Source organism: Exophiala oligosperma, assembly GCF_000835515.1.
Source record: "Exophiala oligosperma strain CBS 72588 unplaced genomic scaffold supercont1.5, whole genome shotgun sequence".
Classification (NCBI taxonomy): Eukaryota; Fungi; Ascomycota; class Eurotiomycetes; order Chaetothyriales; family Herpotrichiellaceae; genus Exophiala; species Exophiala oligosperma.
In genome coordinates, this window is record NW_015622822.1 from 2,346,628 (window position 1) to 2,364,143 (window position 17,516).

The 17,516-nt window shown below is 50.3% G+C and overlaps 9 protein-coding genes across 10 annotated transcripts; 5 read left to right on the plus strand and 4 right to left on the minus strand.

Moving 5' to 3' along the window:
* Positions 1-299: 299 nt before the first annotated feature.
* PV06_06169 lies at positions 300-1,156 on the plus strand (the record flags this gene model as incomplete). 2 transcript variants are annotated; one of them, XM_016407251.1, is made up of 3 exons in its annotated part: positions 300-323; positions 375-454; positions 507-1,156. In XM_016407251.1, coding segments are annotated over 3 exons (734 nt in total), but the record flags the coding sequence as incomplete, so codon positions are not given. The 2 variants fall into 2 exon arrangements, with proteins under 2 accessions (XP_016262855.1, XP_016262856.1); XM_016407252.1 differs by lacking the exon at positions 300-323 and having other exon boundaries at positions 354-454.
* A 2-nt stretch (positions 1,157-1,158) lies between these two features.
* On the minus strand, positions 1,159-2,466 carry PV06_06170 (uncharacterized protein). The gene is made up of 3 exons (XM_016407253.1): positions 2,298-2,466; positions 1,962-2,090; positions 1,159-1,612 (listed from the first exon to the last, which is right to left on the minus strand). Exons 1-3 carry the CDS (start codon positions 2,359-2,361, stop codon positions 1,560-1,562), a joined length of 246 nt encoding a protein of 81 aa, XP_016262857.1. The 5' UTR covers positions 2,362-2,466; the 3' UTR covers positions 1,159-1,559.
* Positions 2,467-2,753: 287 nt separating this feature from the next.
* PV06_06171 (uncharacterized protein) lies at positions 2,754-4,640 on the minus strand. Its single transcript, XM_016407254.1, has 2 exons — positions 4,289-4,640; positions 2,754-4,234 (listed from the first exon to the last, which is right to left on the minus strand). The coding sequence occupies exons 1-2, from the start codon at positions 4,423-4,425 to the stop codon at positions 2,893-2,895; spliced, it is 1,479 nt and encodes a 492-aa protein (XP_016262858.1). The 5' UTR covers positions 4,426-4,640; the 3' UTR covers positions 2,754-2,892.
* Positions 4,641-4,795: 155 nt separating this feature from the next.
* PV06_06172 (proteasome subunit beta type-3) lies at positions 4,796-6,205 on the plus strand. The gene is made up of 4 exons (XM_016407255.1): positions 4,796-4,958; positions 5,026-5,044; positions 5,107-5,561; positions 5,627-6,205. The coding sequence occupies exons 1-4, from the start codon at positions 4,956-4,958 to the stop codon at positions 5,768-5,770; spliced, it is 621 nt and encodes a 206-aa protein (XP_016262859.1). The 5' UTR covers positions 4,796-4,955; the 3' UTR covers positions 5,771-6,205.
* Positions 6,182-10,542, minus strand: PV06_06173 (uncharacterized protein). The gene is made up of 8 exons (XM_016407256.1): positions 10,149-10,542; positions 9,978-10,085; positions 9,832-9,859; positions 9,158-9,777; positions 8,817-9,095; positions 8,573-8,749; positions 8,206-8,525; positions 6,182-8,155 (listed from the first exon to the last, which is right to left on the minus strand). The coding sequence occupies exons 4-8, from the start codon at positions 9,287-9,289 to the stop codon at positions 6,364-6,366; spliced, it is 2,700 nt and encodes an 899-aa protein (XP_016262860.1). The 5' UTR covers positions 9,290-9,777; positions 9,832-9,859; positions 9,978-10,085; positions 10,149-10,542; the 3' UTR covers positions 6,182-6,363.
* Positions 10,543-10,716: 174 nt separating this feature from the next.
* On the plus strand, positions 10,717-12,522 carry PV06_06174 (uncharacterized protein; the record flags this gene model as incomplete). The annotated part of the gene is made up of 3 exons (XM_016407257.1): positions 10,717-11,070; positions 11,117-11,287; positions 11,335-12,522. 3 exons carry the CDS (start codon positions 10,717-10,719, stop codon positions 12,520-12,522), a joined length of 1,713 nt encoding a protein of 570 aa, XP_016262861.1.
* Positions 12,523-13,179: 657 nt separating this feature from the next.
* On the plus strand, positions 13,180-13,884 carry PV06_06175 (uncharacterized protein; the record flags this gene model as incomplete). Its single annotated transcript, XM_016407258.1, has 1 exon — positions 13,180-13,884. The coding sequence occupies one exon, from the start codon at positions 13,180-13,182 to the stop codon at positions 13,882-13,884; it is 705 nt and encodes a 234-aa protein (XP_016262862.1).
* A 183-nt stretch (positions 13,885-14,067) lies between these two features.
* PV06_06176 (uncharacterized protein) lies at positions 14,068-14,994 on the minus strand (the record flags this gene model as incomplete). Its single annotated transcript, XM_016407259.1, has 1 exon — positions 14,068-14,994. The coding sequence occupies one exon, from the start codon at positions 14,992-14,994 to the stop codon at positions 14,068-14,070; it is 927 nt and encodes a 308-aa protein (XP_016262863.1).
* A 612-nt stretch (positions 14,995-15,606) lies between these two features.
* PV06_06177 (uncharacterized protein) lies at positions 15,607-17,506 on the plus strand. The gene is made up of 4 exons (XM_016407260.1): positions 15,607-16,036; positions 16,265-16,900; positions 16,985-17,118; positions 17,306-17,506. The coding sequence occupies exons 2-4, from the start codon at positions 16,291-16,293 to the stop codon at positions 17,426-17,428; spliced, it is 867 nt and encodes a 288-aa protein (XP_016262864.1). The 5' UTR covers positions 15,607-16,036; positions 16,265-16,290; the 3' UTR covers positions 17,429-17,506.
* The last annotated feature ends 10 nt before the right edge of the window (positions 17,507-17,516 follow it).

Consider the following 17,516-nt stretch of genomic DNA (forward strand, 5'->3'; position numbering starts at 1 on the left):
GCAATCAACCGCGTTTCGACACTACCGTTATAGACGGACCCGAAGACCAACAAGTTCGCCTAATCACCATTCCCAAATTCCACGAGACCGGCGAGCTCATCCTTGTGGACACGAAAACCCTCGAGGTCGAGTTGATCAAGTTTGATATCCACGACGCAGCATCGCAACTCAACGGCCATTCTAAGCAAGACTAACGTTCCGGAAAATCTTCGGATAATCTCAAGAAATACTTTGCAAACTCTCTGTCGGTCTATTCCATGTCTGTTTTCCACAACCCTACAGACGCCAACGCTATGGGATAATGCGCGTTAACGAGCATACCGGTTAGTGACGCTCAAATCTGTGTCCGCGATGATTGTTTTGACCATCCGCAGCTGTTTCGACGGCACAGGTGCTCTTGGTGCCTTACTCGGCACATCACGTACCAAGATATCATGTATGGATGAAAGATCCAGTATGGGTTTACCCTGTTGTTGGTGCTTGGCATGGATCTCACATTGTGTCAGGAAATCCAAGAAGCCACTGCTTCCGAACCATTGACACTGGACGAGGAATATGACATGCAACAGAGTTGGCGGACCGATGCAGATAAATTGACTTTTATTGTGTGTCGGCCAGGGGAGACCGAGACGACGATCCGTCATGGATCGCTCGACGTTGATGCAATGATTGGTGACGTGAACATGTTCATCTCAATTACCGAAGACGACGCAGGCTCCCAACTTCTCGTCGGTGAACTCGAACTCATGATCGCCGAACGCAGTGAGCATCGCAAGGGGTATGGCCGAGCCACGCTCTTGGCCTTTGTGAGATACATAGTCACCAACGAAGAGCGCATACTGCAGGAACTCATGTCTGATCAGACACATGCTGCTGCCATTGAGCCTCGGCCTCGGTCTCGGTCTCGACTCGACCACTTCGCCGTCAAGATAGGTCAGACGAATCACGGCAGCATTGCACTCTTTGAGAGCTTGGGGTTTTGTAAAACGAGTGACTCACCGTCGTATTTTGGAGAATACGAGTTACGGCTCGAGAGGGACAAGGTCGATGGGCTTTTGGGCTCTAACTCGAGGATGGGTCGATTCTTGGAAGGATACGTGGAGATGGAGTACGTGTGTCCTGAGCATACGAGATAGACAGATTACGGAAATGTTTCAAGACCCGTGAAGAAAGTCCTCATTTACTTCTTGGCCGTGATATTTTCTCTTTTCCTTTGACTTGGGTTTCATTTCGGATTTTTTCTTTGTCTAGCTTTTTGAGTACCTAGCTAGGTAAACGCTCCCCTCCTTCTGTCTGTCTGCATATCCCGCGACTGCGAAACCGAATATCGCGTGCCCTGGTGTGATACAAAAAGGGGGGGGTCGAAGTCGCCGACGAGTCGAATGCGAGAATCGGGGTCGCGTCCGAGCGAAAGTCAAGATCTTTCAAATTCACTGTTTGCAACGCTGCCTCTCAGGCATTGGATTTGATGTCCTCTCGTCGCGGGCTTTTCTCGGAATCGTATTGACCAGACCGGACCAACCACCCGTCCTCCGTACCACGGGAAGGTGACTTTTCATCTATGCCTTCTTGGCCTTTTTGTTCTTCTTGCTGATCTCTTGGAACGGCATGGCTAGGAGAGGAGCAAACGTCAGTAATGGTGTTCGTATCCCGTCGCATTTGTGGGAAATTGCCATGGTATTCAGGGCCGTTTCGATCCAATTCCTCTGGTGTCCTCTTGCGCCGGTCCGTCGCTGTGTCGAAAGATATCTTTGGTCTCTTTCCAAATCATAACGTCACTTGATACCTAGTCTTCCGAGGTATGAGATATCCCTTTGCTCTTTTTGACACTTGATGTTTTTAATTTTTCCTCCTCCTTCTTGCTACCACCGGGCAACCACAAAAATGGATATAGAGTTTTCGAGAATACGTGGGAGGATATTCAGAGAGAGAGAGAGAGACAGAGAGACTCAAAAACTTACTGGGAGGCAAACTCTGCTTGATCTTGTCGGCCTTGTCGCTATCCTTGAGGATCAAAGTGTAGAGGTATCTCTTGCATCGAATCTTCATCTTGATGTCCTTGCTCTTGGAGGATTTCATGAGTCGGGCACCTGTAAAAGTCGGTAGGACACACTGGAGGTTAGCAATTGACATGGACATTTCTCGTCTTGCGTTCTCTCATTCTTCTCAAGCCACCAACAACCTAGCTAGCTAGTCAATGTAGACAATGTCGCCACCCCTTCTTTTTTTTTCAACTCGTCGACGCCTTCCCCCCTCCAAAAAAGCAAAACAAAATTCCCACTTTTGTCACAACGCACCTTTGGCATCCTTTCTCCGGGCAATCTCGAGGAACTGCTTGATATCGGTGGTTTCGGAAGGCATCTCGGAAGACTTGCGTGTGCGTATTTGTCGATCTCGTGACAAAAAAAGCGGTCGGGATCTCTGGTACTCGTCGTCAAAGGTGTGTCGAAAAAGGTGGTCGGTTCGAATGCGCATACACAACCAAAGACGGGCTCAAACCAAAATCCAATTGTGGGCTTGCAATATTCGGGTCCCCACTTATTTTTCGCCGAAGGAGTCGCGAGGGTATCGTCACGTGCGGGGTTCTCACTGACTGACCGACTGCAAGGCTGAGGTGTAGCCTTGTCGCGGAGTACTCGATACCTGCCTTGGGTATTAGCCCACGATAAGTCCTCTCTCCCTCTGCTCGAAAGTAGTCTCGTATGCAACAGTGCCTGGAAACTGATCGCCATAGGTAGCATGAAGGTAGTAGGACGACTTTGGAATGTCAAATGTGAAGAGACATTCCATATCATGTTCACGCTAAACGCTACACTACCTAATATGCCATGCCTCGCTGAGTCAAATCTCGAAACCCCAAAATCCTTCAAGGTACAGAGTACTTGGTTCCATCTATTTCTTGCTCAATCCCTTCAACCACTTTGGCATCTTAGCCTTGCTTCCTCCCCCTTCTTCAGATTTCGTGTCCTTTTTACCCACATTCACCTTTGTTCCTGGATCCCTGTCGTCATCTACAACGCCAGGAATGTCTAGCACTCTCAGCTCTTGAGCCTGAGATTGCAACTCTTCTCGTAATACTGACTTGGTGCTTCTCGCTTCCACACTAGCTTTGTTGTCATCCCAACCAAAGTTGACCAGTACCCGACCTCTGAGAAGAAGATCGCTGATAAGCTTCTTACTCGAATCGTCCGGTATCAGTTCATTCTTGCCTCGGATACCAGGATTTCTCAGGATGAACGGTTCCGATCTCCACCGCGCAGCCAAGCACTCTCTGACGAACTTGTATAGATCTGCTGCCGTGTCGAGTTGACCAAATTTCGTACTTGCTGCGCTTTGATCTGGAAAACGGATCTTGATCTCGACGTCCTTCACCGCAGCCCACTTTGCGGCCTCTTCCTGTTCCTGCGCGGCCAATTGGGCGTCGGTAAGTAATCTTGTGTTTCTACTATTCTGCTGCAGCAGCTTTTGGTGCACATGTGCATGCTCAACCGTAGGTGTGTAATCTGAATCGTTGTGGAGTTGGCGAGCGGCAGCCGGTGTTGACGAGCTTGGCGGTCTGAAGACGGAGACTGGGCGACTTGTAGTATTTGTTATCTGCTCTGGTTGAGGCTGTGATGGGGCAGCAGGTTGGGTCTCTTGATGAGATTGTGCGTGAGCAATTGATGACTCAGGCTCCGGTGTAAATATCGGTTGGTTGACGGCAACTGAAGATTCATCTCGCACAGGGGTTGTGTCCGGGTTGGTTTCAGAGGGAGGGCCTTCTACCGATTCAAAATATCCCCGAATCTGGAGCATAGCCTCTTCTAATGGTGTTTCGGTTGCACGGAAACTAAGCCTTAGCAATGCAGAGCCGCTGTTGAAACCAAGCTGGGCCAGGGTCTTTTGCAAATCAGTCAGCGAGGATAGCTCTCGGTTCATGACCTGGACCACCGGTTGTTCATAGTATAGCCTCCCAGCACCACTCTGGGTTGTTGAAGGGATTCCTCTTGCAGTGAAGTTTCGAGAACCACCTCCCTCTTCAAACTTTCTGAGCACTTTCCATAACGTTGTGTCACTGGGAAACTTGTCCGTCAATCTTCCATTAGGTATCCCCGTCGCTTCTGAATCGGGCACTTGTAGAGCTATGGAGACGACACCGGCTGATTTGGAGAGTTGGACGAGTTCCAATTTAGCGCCGGAAGAAAGCCCAGCGAGTCTGATCGTTCTAGAGAGGTCGACCTGTTTATTGCTGTGTCTGGTAGAATTGTTAGACGTGGATGTTGGCGACTGCGGGTTTGCCAGGACTCACTTGAGACCATACTGGGTTGGAGAGAGATTCAGTTTTGTACATGCTTCTTCCAAGACTTCACTTAATGGTTTCGTCGGGGTGGTTTTGATCGTTGCACGTCGGAGACTCGAGTCAATCACCACGACGTGGGAAGCCATATTCGACTCCTGGCAAGGCTGGGGTCAAGATGAGGTGGGGTTGGGTTGAGATGAGGGAGGTTCCTGGCAGGTGTTGCCGTGCGGCTTTGTGAATGTTGGAAGAGAACTTGGCTTGCTAAGATGACAGGTAAAATAGAAGAGTCTAGAAAAAGAAGGAAAAGCGAAGTATCATTGCATTGAAATACAGTACAACTCGTTCTGGATGTGTGTTTGAGTTCCTCCGCAGCGGCGGCGACAAGTGCCTTAGTCGAAGGCAGACGAACGATGACATAGCGATGATTTGCCAGCCTTGGGCTTAGAATCAGTCACGCTTATTGGTCGCCTCTACTTGAGGCCTCCGGGCAAACTAACTGTAATAACGCGTTAGCAGCAAGTGCCTGCGTTTGTCCGCAATCCCAATCCCATCTCTCAACTCCATTGTCTTCAAACACTCTCCCTCTCTACTACAACGATTTCTTGAAGCTTAAGGCCCCTTGTTGTTCGTGATTGTCTTTCGTCTTATCGTTCTCTACAAACCAGAAAAGTCCAGAATGGTAAGCTTCCTCCGCCAGCACATGAACTTCAAATGAGATCGGACACTGACACTTCTTTCTCCCTCAGAGCTCTCCGTTCGATATCAGTATGTCCTGGCCTCTTTCGTGTCCGCAAATGGGCCACCTTCTAACCTATATCTCTGTACAGATGGCGGCGCTTGCGTTGCGATGGTCGGCAAGGATTGTGTCGCCATAGCCTGCGATCTCCGTCTCGGTCTGCAAGCCTTGACCGTCTCGAATAACTTCCCAAAGATCTTCCCCTACGCACCGTCCGTGTACCTGGGCTTGACGGGTCTCGCAACGGACGTTCAGACGGTCAGCGACACGTTCCGATACAAGGTCAACATGTACAGACTACGAGAGGAGCGCAACATTTCACCACAGACACTCGCCAATCTGGTCTCGAGCAGTCTGTACGAGAGGAGGTTCGGACCCTGGTTCGTCAGCCCAGTGCTCGCTGGCATCAACCACACGACCGGCAAACCGTTCATCTGCGGCTTCGACAGTATAGGTTGCATTGACTTTGCCAAGGACTTCATCGTGGCCGGAACAGCAAGTGATCAACTTTTTGGTACTTGCGAAGGGTTGTGGGAGCCGGACTTGGTATGCTGGCGATTTTTTGATTCACGGAGTGTCAAGAGACAAAGGCTAATAAAATCAAACAACAGGAACCAGATGACCTTTTCGAAACCATTTCACAAGCTCTTCTGAATGCCGTGGACCGAGACGCCCTCTCCGGTTGGGGTGCACACGTATACATCATCGAGAAAGACAAGGTGACCAAACGATTACTGAAGGGGAGACAAGACTAATCTCGACCCATTGATTCAATACTATCATCACTCACACACTCCCACTGACCAGGAAGAGGAATTCTGTGTTGAAGTAGACTTCTGGATCAACACCTCCGGCACTTATCTCGGGATAGACAGCAAGCTTGGCGGATTGATCTGTATGTTTGGCAAAAAAGAGAGGAAAATCCGCTGGTCACTGAAAGCATACAAACCGGCGTCGATCGAGGGACTAAGTTACTTCGGGCGCAGAGGCGCAATATGCATTGATGGGGGATCAATTCTGGGTTTCAAAAAGAGGCAAAGCTCTCTCCGACTGATCGAACCGGGACGTCATGAATTCGTAGCCGACACAGTGTGGTAGGGCTATAGCAGCGAAGAATCACAATCTAACAAGACCTCTCCTACGACATGACCCAACCTAGAGCTGAGCTCTCTTTTGCGTGTGTTTTTTCCCAAGGGAACTGTGATATTCTACCGAGTAGAACTTAACTGGTGTTTTTGTATCCTGCCAATGCGAGCCCCCGATGCTATGCAAGACCAAAGTCGCAGACCAAAGTGTGTAACAGAGTACGGAACAAACCAGCGTGAAGCAAAAGAAGAGGATCCGCTCCTCAGGAGTATACCTTGACCTTGACGGCCAACACCCCATTGACGGCATCCTCCCAGCTCTCCTTCATGTTCCCACAGTAGTTTTCCATCCAGGATTCCTCGCACAGCTCCTGCATTATACTGCCGAGCTCGGAGGGGACGCCCTCGCGACCGAGACCCACGTCGACCAATTTGCCCAGCACGCCGGCCGCGGTGACTTGCTCTTTCAAGTCTCGTGCATCGTCGTGAATCTGCTTCTCCAGCTCCGAGACACGTTCTCGCACGTCACCGAGTGACTCCTTGCTCGGACTGGCCGCGACCTTGCCCTTGGCTCCCTTGGAAGATGTTTTGGACAAGACGCCCAGCAACATGGCAATGGCCTTGAGCGTCTCCAGCTGACTCAGGCTGTTGTGTAGGTCCTCCCAGCTTGGCAGGCGTACATCGCTCACCGAGAAGCCAGAGGGGTGCGTTTTGCGCTGTTCGAGAGTCTTTGAAAGCCATCGATCAAGCTGGGACAATACATCGTTCCATTGGTCTAGCTTGGCTGATCCGTCCCTGATGAAGATCACAGCCTGAGCCAGAAGCTTGTAACACGTCAGGTTGGAGATTTCTTGTTTGGTCAGGTCCGAATTCTCGAGATCGTTGCTGACACTATCAAGCTGTGTGAGGGCGCCGTTCAAGGTTTCAGAGACCTTGGCCAACAAGGTCGACTGCGAGGTGAGTTGTGCCTCGAGATACGTCGCCACATTCTCAAAGGCGGCCATTGCTGTTATCCACCTTTCCTTCGGCAAAGGGCCACATCGGAACCTTTGCAACAGCTCAGGATCATCGTCACGATAAGAGGGGAGGTAGCTAAAGTCTCGCTTATCGACAAGGTGTGATGGACAGGGGGGTAACATGGTGTCTTGAGGTATCCCCAGCTGTCTCGCAAGCTTGCGCTCTTCGATCATAAACAGCTGTCGGTTCATACTGTGTTCGATTTGAGATCGCACCGTCACGCTGTTGTGGATGTTGGAATAGCTGCCGTGGCTGAGGCCTTCTCGAATGCCGCGGACAAGGGCATTATCTGCATTCTCGAGAATCGTTAGACCAATACCGACGGCATGGGATGGATCGAAAGCTTCTTCGCCTGCACCGCTCGGCGCAGGATGCAATGTTGATATGCGTGTCAAGAAGAGGTGGCCGACAGACTCCCACTGCATGTTCTTGACACTGAGCCGCAGGAATGTTTTCATTGCCAGAGACATGAGGCCGAAGTGCACTTGAAGGTGGACAACTAAGATGGTGAATAAGTAATAGTCTCCGGATTTAGTACGTCCTGTCTCAAGCAAAGCCAGAGCGAACAACCCAAGTTCGTTGGAATTTTTCTTCATCGAAAGCCGAAGTATAGCTAATGCAGCTAGGAACGCGGCTTCTTGACAAGGTTGAGAGGTCTCTTGGGCCCGTTTGAAGAGCAACAGGGTTCGTCGGGCAGAATCTATGAGTTGTTGTTCGCCTGCGTCGGCCGAAAGAAAGCTATAGTCGACTTTGAGGTTGAAGAGATCTTTCAGAATATCTGTGGGACTGAGGAGTGATTCGCTGAACGTGTCAAGCCGATTTTTGTCGAGTCGACGTAGAGCAATTTTCATGTCGTCGAAGCAAAAAGCTTTATCAGAAAAGTTGCATCCGTACTTCAGGCAGGTTCGAAGAAGGTCTTCCAGATGATCGTCTCCTTGCTCGCCTGATAAGAACTTCATCATCGCCATGTGTGCGCTCCTTGAAAATGCCCTTTCCGTACAGGCAAAGTCTAGCATCTCTTTTGCTTTTGGTCGAAAGCTAGCACGACGTCAGACTCGTCACAGTAGCAATAAACATGTGAAACTTACCTCTCCGAAGGCAAGTTTGATAGTGCCGTTAGGTAGAGGCCCCAAACTTGGTCGTCATTCCGGGAGTACTGGCTTGACGATAGTAATCCATGGCAGTAGGAGAATGCCTCCTCCCACTGCTGTGACTGTTCGAGAGATTGAGCAAGCAGAAGCGCTATCAATTGACTATCTTGCTTGCCGATCGCAGACTTTGTATTCAGAGAAGCGCTCTGCAATAGCTTTACAGACTCTTGTGGGCGACCAGTCGAGTTGAGAATCTGGACAAGCAACGAGACTTCTTCTGGAGTCGCCAGTTCTTTCCCGGGTGCAATGACGCGGTCCTGCAAAACATCAGTATTTCCTCTCGCAGTCCAAGCTCGTTACAAACCTGACCGGGCGGAATCGCCTCGACAGCCTTGGTGATCATCCTGTATGCCAGAGTTCCAAATAGCATGCGGTCTTTCTCTGGCACGCCGCTTTGTACGGATATCAAATAACACATGGCGATGTTCCAGAACTCGTAGTTTCGGTCCTTGGGGAATGATTTTCGCAAACCCATGGCGGCCTGTCGAGAAAGTGGCCCCATGTCAGCGTCCGTCTCTTGTGATCATACAGATATTCATATATCACACCTTTTGAGCACTGTGCCAGTCGCTTGAGTAAATTGCTTGATTGATCCAGCGCATAAGCAGGTCTTTGTCATTGGGCTTTGCTACTGCTGCTCTTTCCCACAGCTTCATACCTTCGCCCTCTGCTTCCATACCGAGAGCCTTAAGCGCATCCTGCAATTGATATATGGCTTCGGGGTTAGTGATCGGAGGATTACGCTTGCAGAGGTTCTCGACCTCTGCACGGCCGCGAACATGATGAACTGGCTCAGGGTGGCTGACAAGAACAAATGCTCTCAGGGCCTGTCGTGCAATGTTAGCCTCGCAGACACATAGACTCGAGAACTCGAGAGGTCCCGGCCTACCAGGAATCTGTCGGACTTCTCGCCCTTCTTTGTCCACTTATCACACGCCTGGAGGGCCTGTTTCCAGCTAGAGGTTGCGATAGCATCCTGTATCGGACGAATCCTGCGTTCAGTCACGCTTGGATCCGACATTCTCACATACCGGCCACCCAAACCACCAAAGGTGAATGCGCAGGGAAATGATATGAGGGGAAAATTGTTTTACAAAGACTAGTTGACAAAAACAGTGGATTGCGGAGTAGCCGTAGATCTTTGCCATCAGACAACTGTTGATGATGGCACGAGCAAGCCTTCAACGCCTTGAGATAAATGTCTAGTCATAGTAAACACGAGATATTTCAGGGAGTGGAGATATGGTGCTATCATCGTGACCTCAAAGTAATTACTTCGTCACTATACGGAGTACAAGGTATCTCATTTGACATCAGGCATACAAGACGCTCCGCCTACTGTGACATTAATATGTGCATGACCAGCGCCAACGCTATGTGCAAATCTTGCTATATGCTCCTGTTATACATGTACCTTTCACATTTTCATTTACGATATATGGGCATCGCCAAGTGTTGGCTGTTCATTCAGCTGAACCATGACTTTTTCTCAGCTTTTCGTCTTGCCATCTAGGTAAATACTGTTAGCCGGGCCTTCGCGCCTTCAAAAAGGAGGACTCGTACCCATTCTTTTTTGCAATCCCGGTAGGCCCTATTTTTGTGGACACGGTCAGCTCTACCAGCCTGGCGATGAGGGATGCGAGGATGCGAGATCAAAGGTTCATTCTGCGGGCAAGGCTTTTGTGGGCTGCGACGGCGAACCAACGCACTGAAAATAATCCTGGCACATATCTCTATCTCCTCCATTTCTGTTCATACACTTGATGCTTTTGTTCGCGGCTTCCTGGCACGGATCGTAGTATTCTGAGGTGCGCTTTCTACAGACCATCCCCGATCATCAGTACATGCAGACACCCGGGATGTTGTAACACGTCACTTACGTTTGGAAAGCTTCATTTTCTTTGTTCCAATTGACGCCTTGACCAGCTGACTGGTCTGACTCTGCTGATGTTGCCATGTCGTCGCTATAGCCAAATATTAATCAGAGGGAAGTTGCACAGTTGCACGCAGAGCCCACGAGCTGCAAGAAACCGCAGTCTTATCGATAAGAAAGGGCCACTTTAAAGGCCTCTATTAATTAGTCGCCGCGAATGTGAAGGGAACTAGCGGTACCGAGCCTCGTAATTCATGGGCATCATATTCACCACTCTCATTCCTCTTGGGTGCCTCATTCATGTTCACGATGTTATTCACGTGGGTGACTCGTGATCGCCAAGGTCGGACGATATTTCTTTTCACTGCGAGGCCAGCGCCACAAGGTTACAGCACATAAAGATCAAAGGCTTTAACGCTCGTGCATTATCGATAGGTAAAAAAAGCTCGCTCACCCCCAGATGCTGCGCCTCCTAATCTTGGCTTTCGTATTCGGTCTTTAAAAACATTTCTCGACATCGTCCCTCTCTGTTTGCTGGACAAGTTTTTGTCGCGGTCGCCAGTACTCTGCGCCGCATGCCCGAATCCGGTGGGCAGCAAGGCCACTTGAATGGCCACAGTGGCTTTATTCTTGCTGTCTTTTGCGTCGTCTCGATCTTCGTGATTTGGCCTTTACGGATCCCGATACCCAAAGCTGCCCAACGACGTTTGCTAATCCTGCTGAGATCCGCGAGGATAATCTCTCATCATGACCATGACAAGTTATCCCAACAGCGACTGCATTTCTCTCTGTCGCTGAAGACTGCGCCCATCATTGGTGTGATACTACTCTTAGCAACGACCACTATTCACGGCAGCACCATCAAACTCGGGATCAAAGGCGACGCAAGCATCAAACCGTACGATGTGCTGGTGCTGTTCATTTCCTTGGTAAGACAATCAGGTCTGTCTTTGAATACTGTCTAAATTTTCACAGGCATACATCTCCATTGCTCTCGATGGCACCGGTGCTCTTGAGGCAGTGGCGCTCTGGGTGTCCAAGAAAGGTGGAAGCTCAGGCCGCTTGCTCTTCACCTACCTCTATGCGTTCTTTTTGTTGACTGCTTGCATTGTTGGAAACGATCCCTTGATTCTCTCGGGGACTCCTGTAAGTTACCATGAACAAGTCATACACGTCGAGGCTTACGGTTCTAGTTTCTTGCGTACCTAACTCACCATTCCAAACTCGAGCCAGAAGCATGGACCTTTAGCGAGTTTATGGCAGCAAACACCGCATCGGCTGTCCTGGTGTCTTCGAACCCGACCAACATCCTCATTGCAGGCAGTTTTTCATTGAATTACTTGACGGACTTCACGAAATGGACGATCTTGCCTTCCATCATTCCGGCCATCCTGACCTATCCGATCCTAATGACCATGTTTTGGAAGAAAATCCCCAAAACCTTGATACCAATCGAAGTTGATCCCTGGTCAAAGCTACGCGATCGCATTGGTGCCTTTGCGCTGAGTGCTCTCATGGTCGTCACAGTCGCCGTCCTGGTCGGCACAAGCTTTGTCCCAGGTCATGCCGTCGAAGTTTGGATGGTTACCATGCCGGCTGGTGTTCTGGCATTCTGCTTCGAGGTAATAAGCGATCTATGGAGGCCACCTCAGAAGCAGGAAGTTGCAAGCCAGGATCCGTACACATCGTCCACAGAAGATCAAATTGTCGAGGCGCAGAGGGAGCAACTCCCACTGGATGGGCTTGCGAATGATTCGAAAGAACCGACGAAACCTCCTCTTCAAGCGAACAATTCCAACCCGAACGGTCCCGCTAGAGAGAAACAATCTCTCCTCTCTTTTGCGCGAAACGTGGCCAGCCACTTTCCCAGAACCACGGGGACAGTCCTCCGACTGCCGATTTCCCTTTTGCCTTTTGCCATGTGCGAATTTATTCTTGTCCGCGGCCTTGAGCAAAGAGGTTGGATCGAAGTCTTTGCTCGAGGTTTTGCGAACGCATGTACCACTCCAGCAAAGACTGTCTTCTTCATGGGATTTGTCAGTGCCGCCTTTCTCTGTCCACTTGCGGGCACGAATATTGGAGCTACAATCATCCTCGTTGAAATCATGCGAAACCCTGCTTTCTCTCAGTCTTCGGCTGCATTAGCTGACCATCGAATACTACTCGGCGCCATCTATTCGGTCGCGATGGGTAGTAACATTGGAGCCTTCAGCTACACGTTTGCTGGAAGTCTTGCGGGTCTTCTTTGGCGGGATTTGCTTGCTGACAAAGGCATCAAAGTCAGTCAATTCAAGTTCGCTCGTGTGAATGCTTTACCGCTCTTGACACAGATTACGACAGCGTCGGCGATTGTGCTTGGTGAATTGTATTGGTTTTCTTAGCGTATTCACAAGGTGTCAATCTTATGGGACCTTTCTTTTCCACTTTCAAATTCCAAGGTCTTTTCTTCGAGCTGGGATTTGCCCAAGATCAAAGTGATCTATTGTCTCTGAGGGCTCGAGGTTTGTTGACACAGGCTTGAATCTATCTCAGTCAGATGGCAGACATGGTCAGAGAGTTCAGGATCATTCAAGAAAGCTCCATCGACATTGAAGGAGCCAAAAGCAAAAGGGGCGCGGTGATCAGGAAGATTGAACCACGCGCGAGAAAAGAGGTTTCTTTTCAAGTTACCATACTTCAACATTGCATAAAATGCTAATTTCATGGACATGTCTCGTATGAAAGAAATACCTCAGCCAGCACTATTTTGTTTCGGATTGGTAGGGTGTATCTGGGACGAAGAAGATCTCGTAAAGCAGCGCGTGATAAAAATGGTGTTGGGGCTAGCTTATCGATCTCCTGTCTACGTCACTGGTTGCTTTATTTTTCTAACCCCCTTCGCGTTCCGATCGATGAAAGTGACAGCTGGCCATTAGAAAAGATCATGTTCAAACACAATTCTAGGAAGTTATGAAGGTGAAAATTCGACACAGTTCGAGGTGATCCCCAGTGTCTCCAACACCACTCCATTACAAGGCCACGGAAGAAGACGAAGAAAGATGTATATCCTACCCCTCCTCGGTTACATTGGGCTGGTCATGGGCTTCGGGTTTCTCACCCTGTCCATCGCTTCCGGCCTGTATTACCTCTCCGAACTCGTCGAAGAACACTCCGTGCTGAGCGCCAGGTTACTCCGACGGTTGATCTACGTGGTCGTGGTGGTACAGGTGCTTCTCTGGTTGGTCGACGGGTTCCCCTGGTACCTCACCCTCTTGGGGGTCGTCAGCCACGGTGTCTACGCGACCAACCTGCGACACTTCCCGATAGTCAAACTCTCCGACCCCTTCTTCGTCGCGAGTTGCGGTCTGGTCATCCTCAACCACTGGATGTGGTTCCGGCACTTCAGTCAACCTGGGGGGGGTTATCGCGGGGTCCCGAGCAGCAGGCGCGATTGGTATTCGACGCCCGTCTACGATCAACCCACCTTCACCGAGATCGCGTCCTACTTCGGCCTCTGTGTTTGGCTGGTGCCGTTTTCTCTGTTCGTCAGTCTGAGCGCGGGAGAAAACGTCCTACCCAGTATGGGTTCGGAATACGCGACCGGTGAAAGACAAGGGGTGGGATTCCAAAAGGGACACAAGCGACGGAACACTGGGATGGCAAAGGCCGCCGTCAACGGTGCAAGAGATTGGATGAATGAAACGGGCGCGGTCATGGGTCTGTGGCATGCTGAAAATGTGCGGTCCGCAAGAGGTTTCGATTGAGACGAGAGACAACGGAATACACGGGACAATGATTATCAAAACTGAGAGATTGGCCAGAGTCCTCGACCAACTCCTTCGTGGTCATACATCAGGCCCGTTCCCGTTACCTTGGACCGAGAGGTTGCTCTGAAGACCCGGCATAAGCTGGTGGACATGAACGAAGATTCAGATACGAATTGGGTTCTACGACGCTTCCTCGTTCTTGGCTTCTTCCTCTTCTACCGAGGGCCAAAACTTTGCCTCAATATCGAGTATATGCACCCACACAGCCGTATATACATTGAATCTCCGATTGATGGCGTTTTCACGCTCAGCCAACAAATCCGTCACTTTTGCGATGTCCTCGACAAACTTTTCAAAGTCGGAGCTTGTCCAGTTCGGAATGAACTCACCGCGCAGTGCCCCGCCATCATCATCGGCATGAGGTTCTGGCGGTCCAGAAGGCTTCATGAATGACGAAGCGAAAGTCCATGCAGTCAGGTAACATTTTTCGGTGGCCCACAAGACCACCAGGCCTTCGAGTAAGCTCATACTAGGGTCGGTGCCGAAGGCTCGGAATAGGTCAATGTATTGCTTTGTGGCTGGTTCGGCGGTGAAAGGGACGCCTGGTCTAGAAGAAGCGTCGATCTGTAGGCCATATTTTTCCGCAGTGTCGTTGAAGAATCGCAATTCTCTGTGGATGTTTTCGAGTGCGGATGAGAGTAAATTGACGATGCGCCAACGCAGTGACTTGGATTGGTCGGTGACGTTGTAGGGCAGGTCGACTCGGGAAATCAGTGCGCCGATGAAGCCGATGTAGGACTGAGCGTACAGGCGGTCCTGCGACAGCCAACGTTGGAGGGTTTCTTTGGGAAGGGTGCCCAGTCCAGCCTGGCGGAGAAATGGATGCTGCGTCGCCACGTAGAAAGATTGAGGGGCAGAATTGAGCAATAGACTCGTCAAGGATGGAGGCCGGTTGAGTTCCGAGGGTCGTAACGCCGCCGGTGGTGAAGAGAGGTTGTGTACAGGTTCACCGGGTCTGTCATGACTGCCATGCTGGGGTGTAGAGACGTCTGTTTTGGTATGGGAAGCGGCTGACTCGCCGCCGGCGTTTGGAGAGGAATTATCCATGGACTGTCGAAAAGAAAAAGACCGGTGCTGGGTTAGACTTGGAGTGATGAATGTAAAGGTGACAGTAAAACAGGTTCTAGATGAGCTGTTGTACGGTATATATCCCCGTGTTTACCTGGTGTAAGCTCTTCCTGCGGCTTGGATCGGACGAGGTTCAAAGAAAGGAATTTCCCTTTTTTTTCCCCCCTTCGTTTACTAGGTCAGGCGTTCCAACATGACAGAGAGTGCGATCGGAAAAAAAAAAGAGAAAGAACCAGAAGCTGTTTGGAAAATTTTATTGGTCGTCTCACAGATCTTGTCTTGTTTGGTTGTTGTTCTGGTTATATCTTTTGTTCTCAAGACAAAATAATGACTTTGCATGATACGAGTTCGAGAGGTGGCCAAAAAGACTCGTCGTTTGGTCGCAAAGAACAGAAAATAAACAACCCCGCAGGTCAAGGGAGTTCGGTACTCCGTACATGGAGTGTAAACTCACAATCCTTATCGATAAAGGGGGGAGAGAGAGAGAAGGGAATGCGGTCGAGATGCAGCCAATAACTACTGTACATATTGTTCCCCCCTCCATTCCGGAGCTTCTCCTGACGTTTTACTGCACGGAGCCCATCTTCTACCTCGGACTTGTTCTGGCCACGCCACAAGCATACTGACAACAAGACTATTTTTACTCCGTATAATTTTCAGGGGTAAAAAACGAGGTGTCAAATCGTCACGAGAGCACCGTGTTCAATAACAAAACCCCCGTGGCCTTAAGGACTCGAGCCCCGTACTCACCTTGTCCCACCTGTCTTTATCTCGTTCATCTCTCTCCATGTGTCGCTGAAAAAACAAGACAAGAGTACGGGTGACAAACAAGGAAGTTGACCATTAGTTGGTGTTTCCCCGTCCGGCGTATTACTCACCTCGACCTTTTTTCGGGAGTTCGACAACACCACTAGATCGTTTTCGGAAGGCGGACGACAAGTACTGAGTAGAGTATCTTGCGAACTACTTGGCTCCTTTATTACCATTCACCACGAATACCCTCTTTCATTCTCCTTAAACGGTAAGTGACCTTTGGTTTTTGTTTTTCTCTTGGCCTCTCCTATCTCCGTACCTTTGCTGTCTCATTCCGATATTACCTTGACCACCTCCGTCCCGAGAGCAGATTGTACAAGAAGAAAAAAAGTACAAAGTCCACGTCGCAGACTCAAACCTGTCCACCGACACCTTTCTTTTTCCTTTTCAACTCTTGAACAAGTTACTCATCTTGTCTCTGTCTCTCTCTCTTTAGGAATCATTTCGAGTGCAAAAGCCAAGATGCCTCGAGTTTTTCTCATCACCGGTTGTTCCACCGGTTTCGGGAGAGAATACGCCCAGCAAGTCTTGGACCGTGGAGATCGAGTGGTCGCGACCGCCAGGGACCCCGACAAGATTCCTCTACAGAACGCCACCCCAGACAACCACCTCGCCCTCCGACTCGACGTGACCGACCCGGAGAGCGTCAGGGCGGCCTTCGCCTCGGCCCTGTCCAAGTTCGGCCGGGTCGACGTCGTCGTCAACAACGCCGGGTACGGCCTGGCCGGTTGCTTCGAAGCCTACACCGACGGTCAGGTCCGACGGCAGATGGAGATCAATTTCTTCGGCCTGATCGACGTCACCCGGGAAGCCATGAGGGTCATGAGGGACTGTCAATCCCCCCCGGGCGGGCTGATCCAACAGGTCACCAGCATAGGGGGTCAGAGGGGCGTGCCGCTCTTCAGTGTTTACTGTGCCAGCAAATGGGCGGTCGAGGGCTTCACCGAGGCCGTCAGCCTGGAGGTGAAACCCGAATGGAACATTCGGTTCACGTGCGTCGAACCGGGCGGGTTCAGGACGGACTGGGCCGGCCGGAGTATGCAATTCGCAGACACTCATCCAGCTTATGATCGTGAGTTTTTTGCAGCGGAATCCTCCCCCCCCCCCCCCAAAAAGACAAGTGCTGATTACGAGTCTGACACAACCAAAAAAACAGACATGAATGCAATGGAACGCATGGCGGCTCGTCATGGTAACCAAGCGGGTGACCCTGTAAAAGGTGCCAAGGCAATGTACGAACTGGCCTCGATGAAAGATCCTCCCTTGAGATGTGTCATTGGTAGTGATGCCGTAAGTATTCTCACACCAGACGACGTCGTCGTCGCCGCCCACTTTATTTCCCTCCACTTTTTTGTCACGACAATACAGCCTGTCTTCCCCCACCCCCCCAACCCTGTCAATACTGCGATTCCATCACAAGGCCTGTCGAGACTCTTTTTTTTTCTAACTTTTGGACGATGAAAAAAAAATTTCTTAGTATGCCGCAATCATGAACAAACTAGAACAGTACGAACAGAATTACAAAAAGTACGAGACCCTGAGCAACTCCACCGACGTCGACGGTCACAAGCCCGCACCAAACCCTTATACTTCTTCTTGAGAGGCACGTGGCCGAGGGGATAAAATAGAAAGAGAGAGAGAGAGAGGGAGAGAGAGAGAGAGGGAGAGAGAGAGGGAGAGAGAGAGAG

Excerpts from the sequence above, each read along its gene's own strand:
- PV06_06170 (XM_016407253.1), bottom strand. The coding sequence starts at position 2,361 with ATGCCTTCCGAAACCACCGATATCAAGCAGTTCCTCGAGATTGCCCGG. Across the intron at positions 2,091-2,297 it reads CCGGAGAAAGGATGCCAAAG|GTGCCCGACTCATGAAATCC; the intron begins GTGCGTTGTGAC and ends CGACTTTTACAG. Across the intron at positions 1,613-1,961 it reads CAAGCAGAGTTTGCCTCCCA|CCATGCCGTTCCAAGAGATC; the intron begins GTAAGTTTTTGA and ends CTCCTCTCCTAG.
- PV06_06171 (XM_016407254.1), bottom strand. The coding sequence starts at position 4,425 with ATGGCTTCCCACGTCGTGGTGATTGACTCGAGTCTCCGACGTGCAACG. Across the intron at positions 4,235-4,288 it reads CCAACCCAGTATGGTCTCAA|ACACAGCAATAAACAGGTCG; the intron begins GTGAGTCCTGGC and ends CAATTCTACCAG.
- PV06_06172 (XM_016407255.1), top strand. Across the intron at positions 5,562-5,626 it reads GGTTGTGGGAGCCGGACTTG|GAACCAGATGACCTTTTCGA; the intron begins GTATGCTGGCGA and ends ATCAAACAACAG.
- PV06_06173 (XM_016407256.1), bottom strand. The coding sequence starts at position 9,289 with ATGTCGGATCCAAGCGTGACTGAACGCAGGATTCGTCCGATACAGGAT. Across the intron at positions 8,526-8,572 it reads AGGCGATTCCGCCCGGTCAG|GACCGCGTCATTGCACCCGG; the intron begins GTTTGTAACGAG and ends GATGTTTTGCAG. Across the intron at positions 8,156-8,205 it reads TCAAACTTGCCTTCGGAGAG|CTTTCGACCAAAAGCAAAAG; the intron begins GTAAGTTTCACA and ends ACGTCGTGCTAG.
- PV06_06177 (XM_016407260.1), top strand. The coding sequence starts at position 16,291 with ATGCCTCGAGTTTTTCTCATCACCGGTTGTTCCACCGGTTTCGGGAGA. Across the intron at positions 16,901-16,984 it reads CACTCATCCAGCTTATGATC|ACATGAATGCAATGGAACGC; the intron begins GTGAGTTTTTTG and ends CCAAAAAAACAG. Across the intron at positions 17,119-17,305 it reads GTGTCATTGGTAGTGATGCC|TATGCCGCAATCATGAACAA; the intron begins GTAAGTATTCTC and ends AAAATTTCTTAG.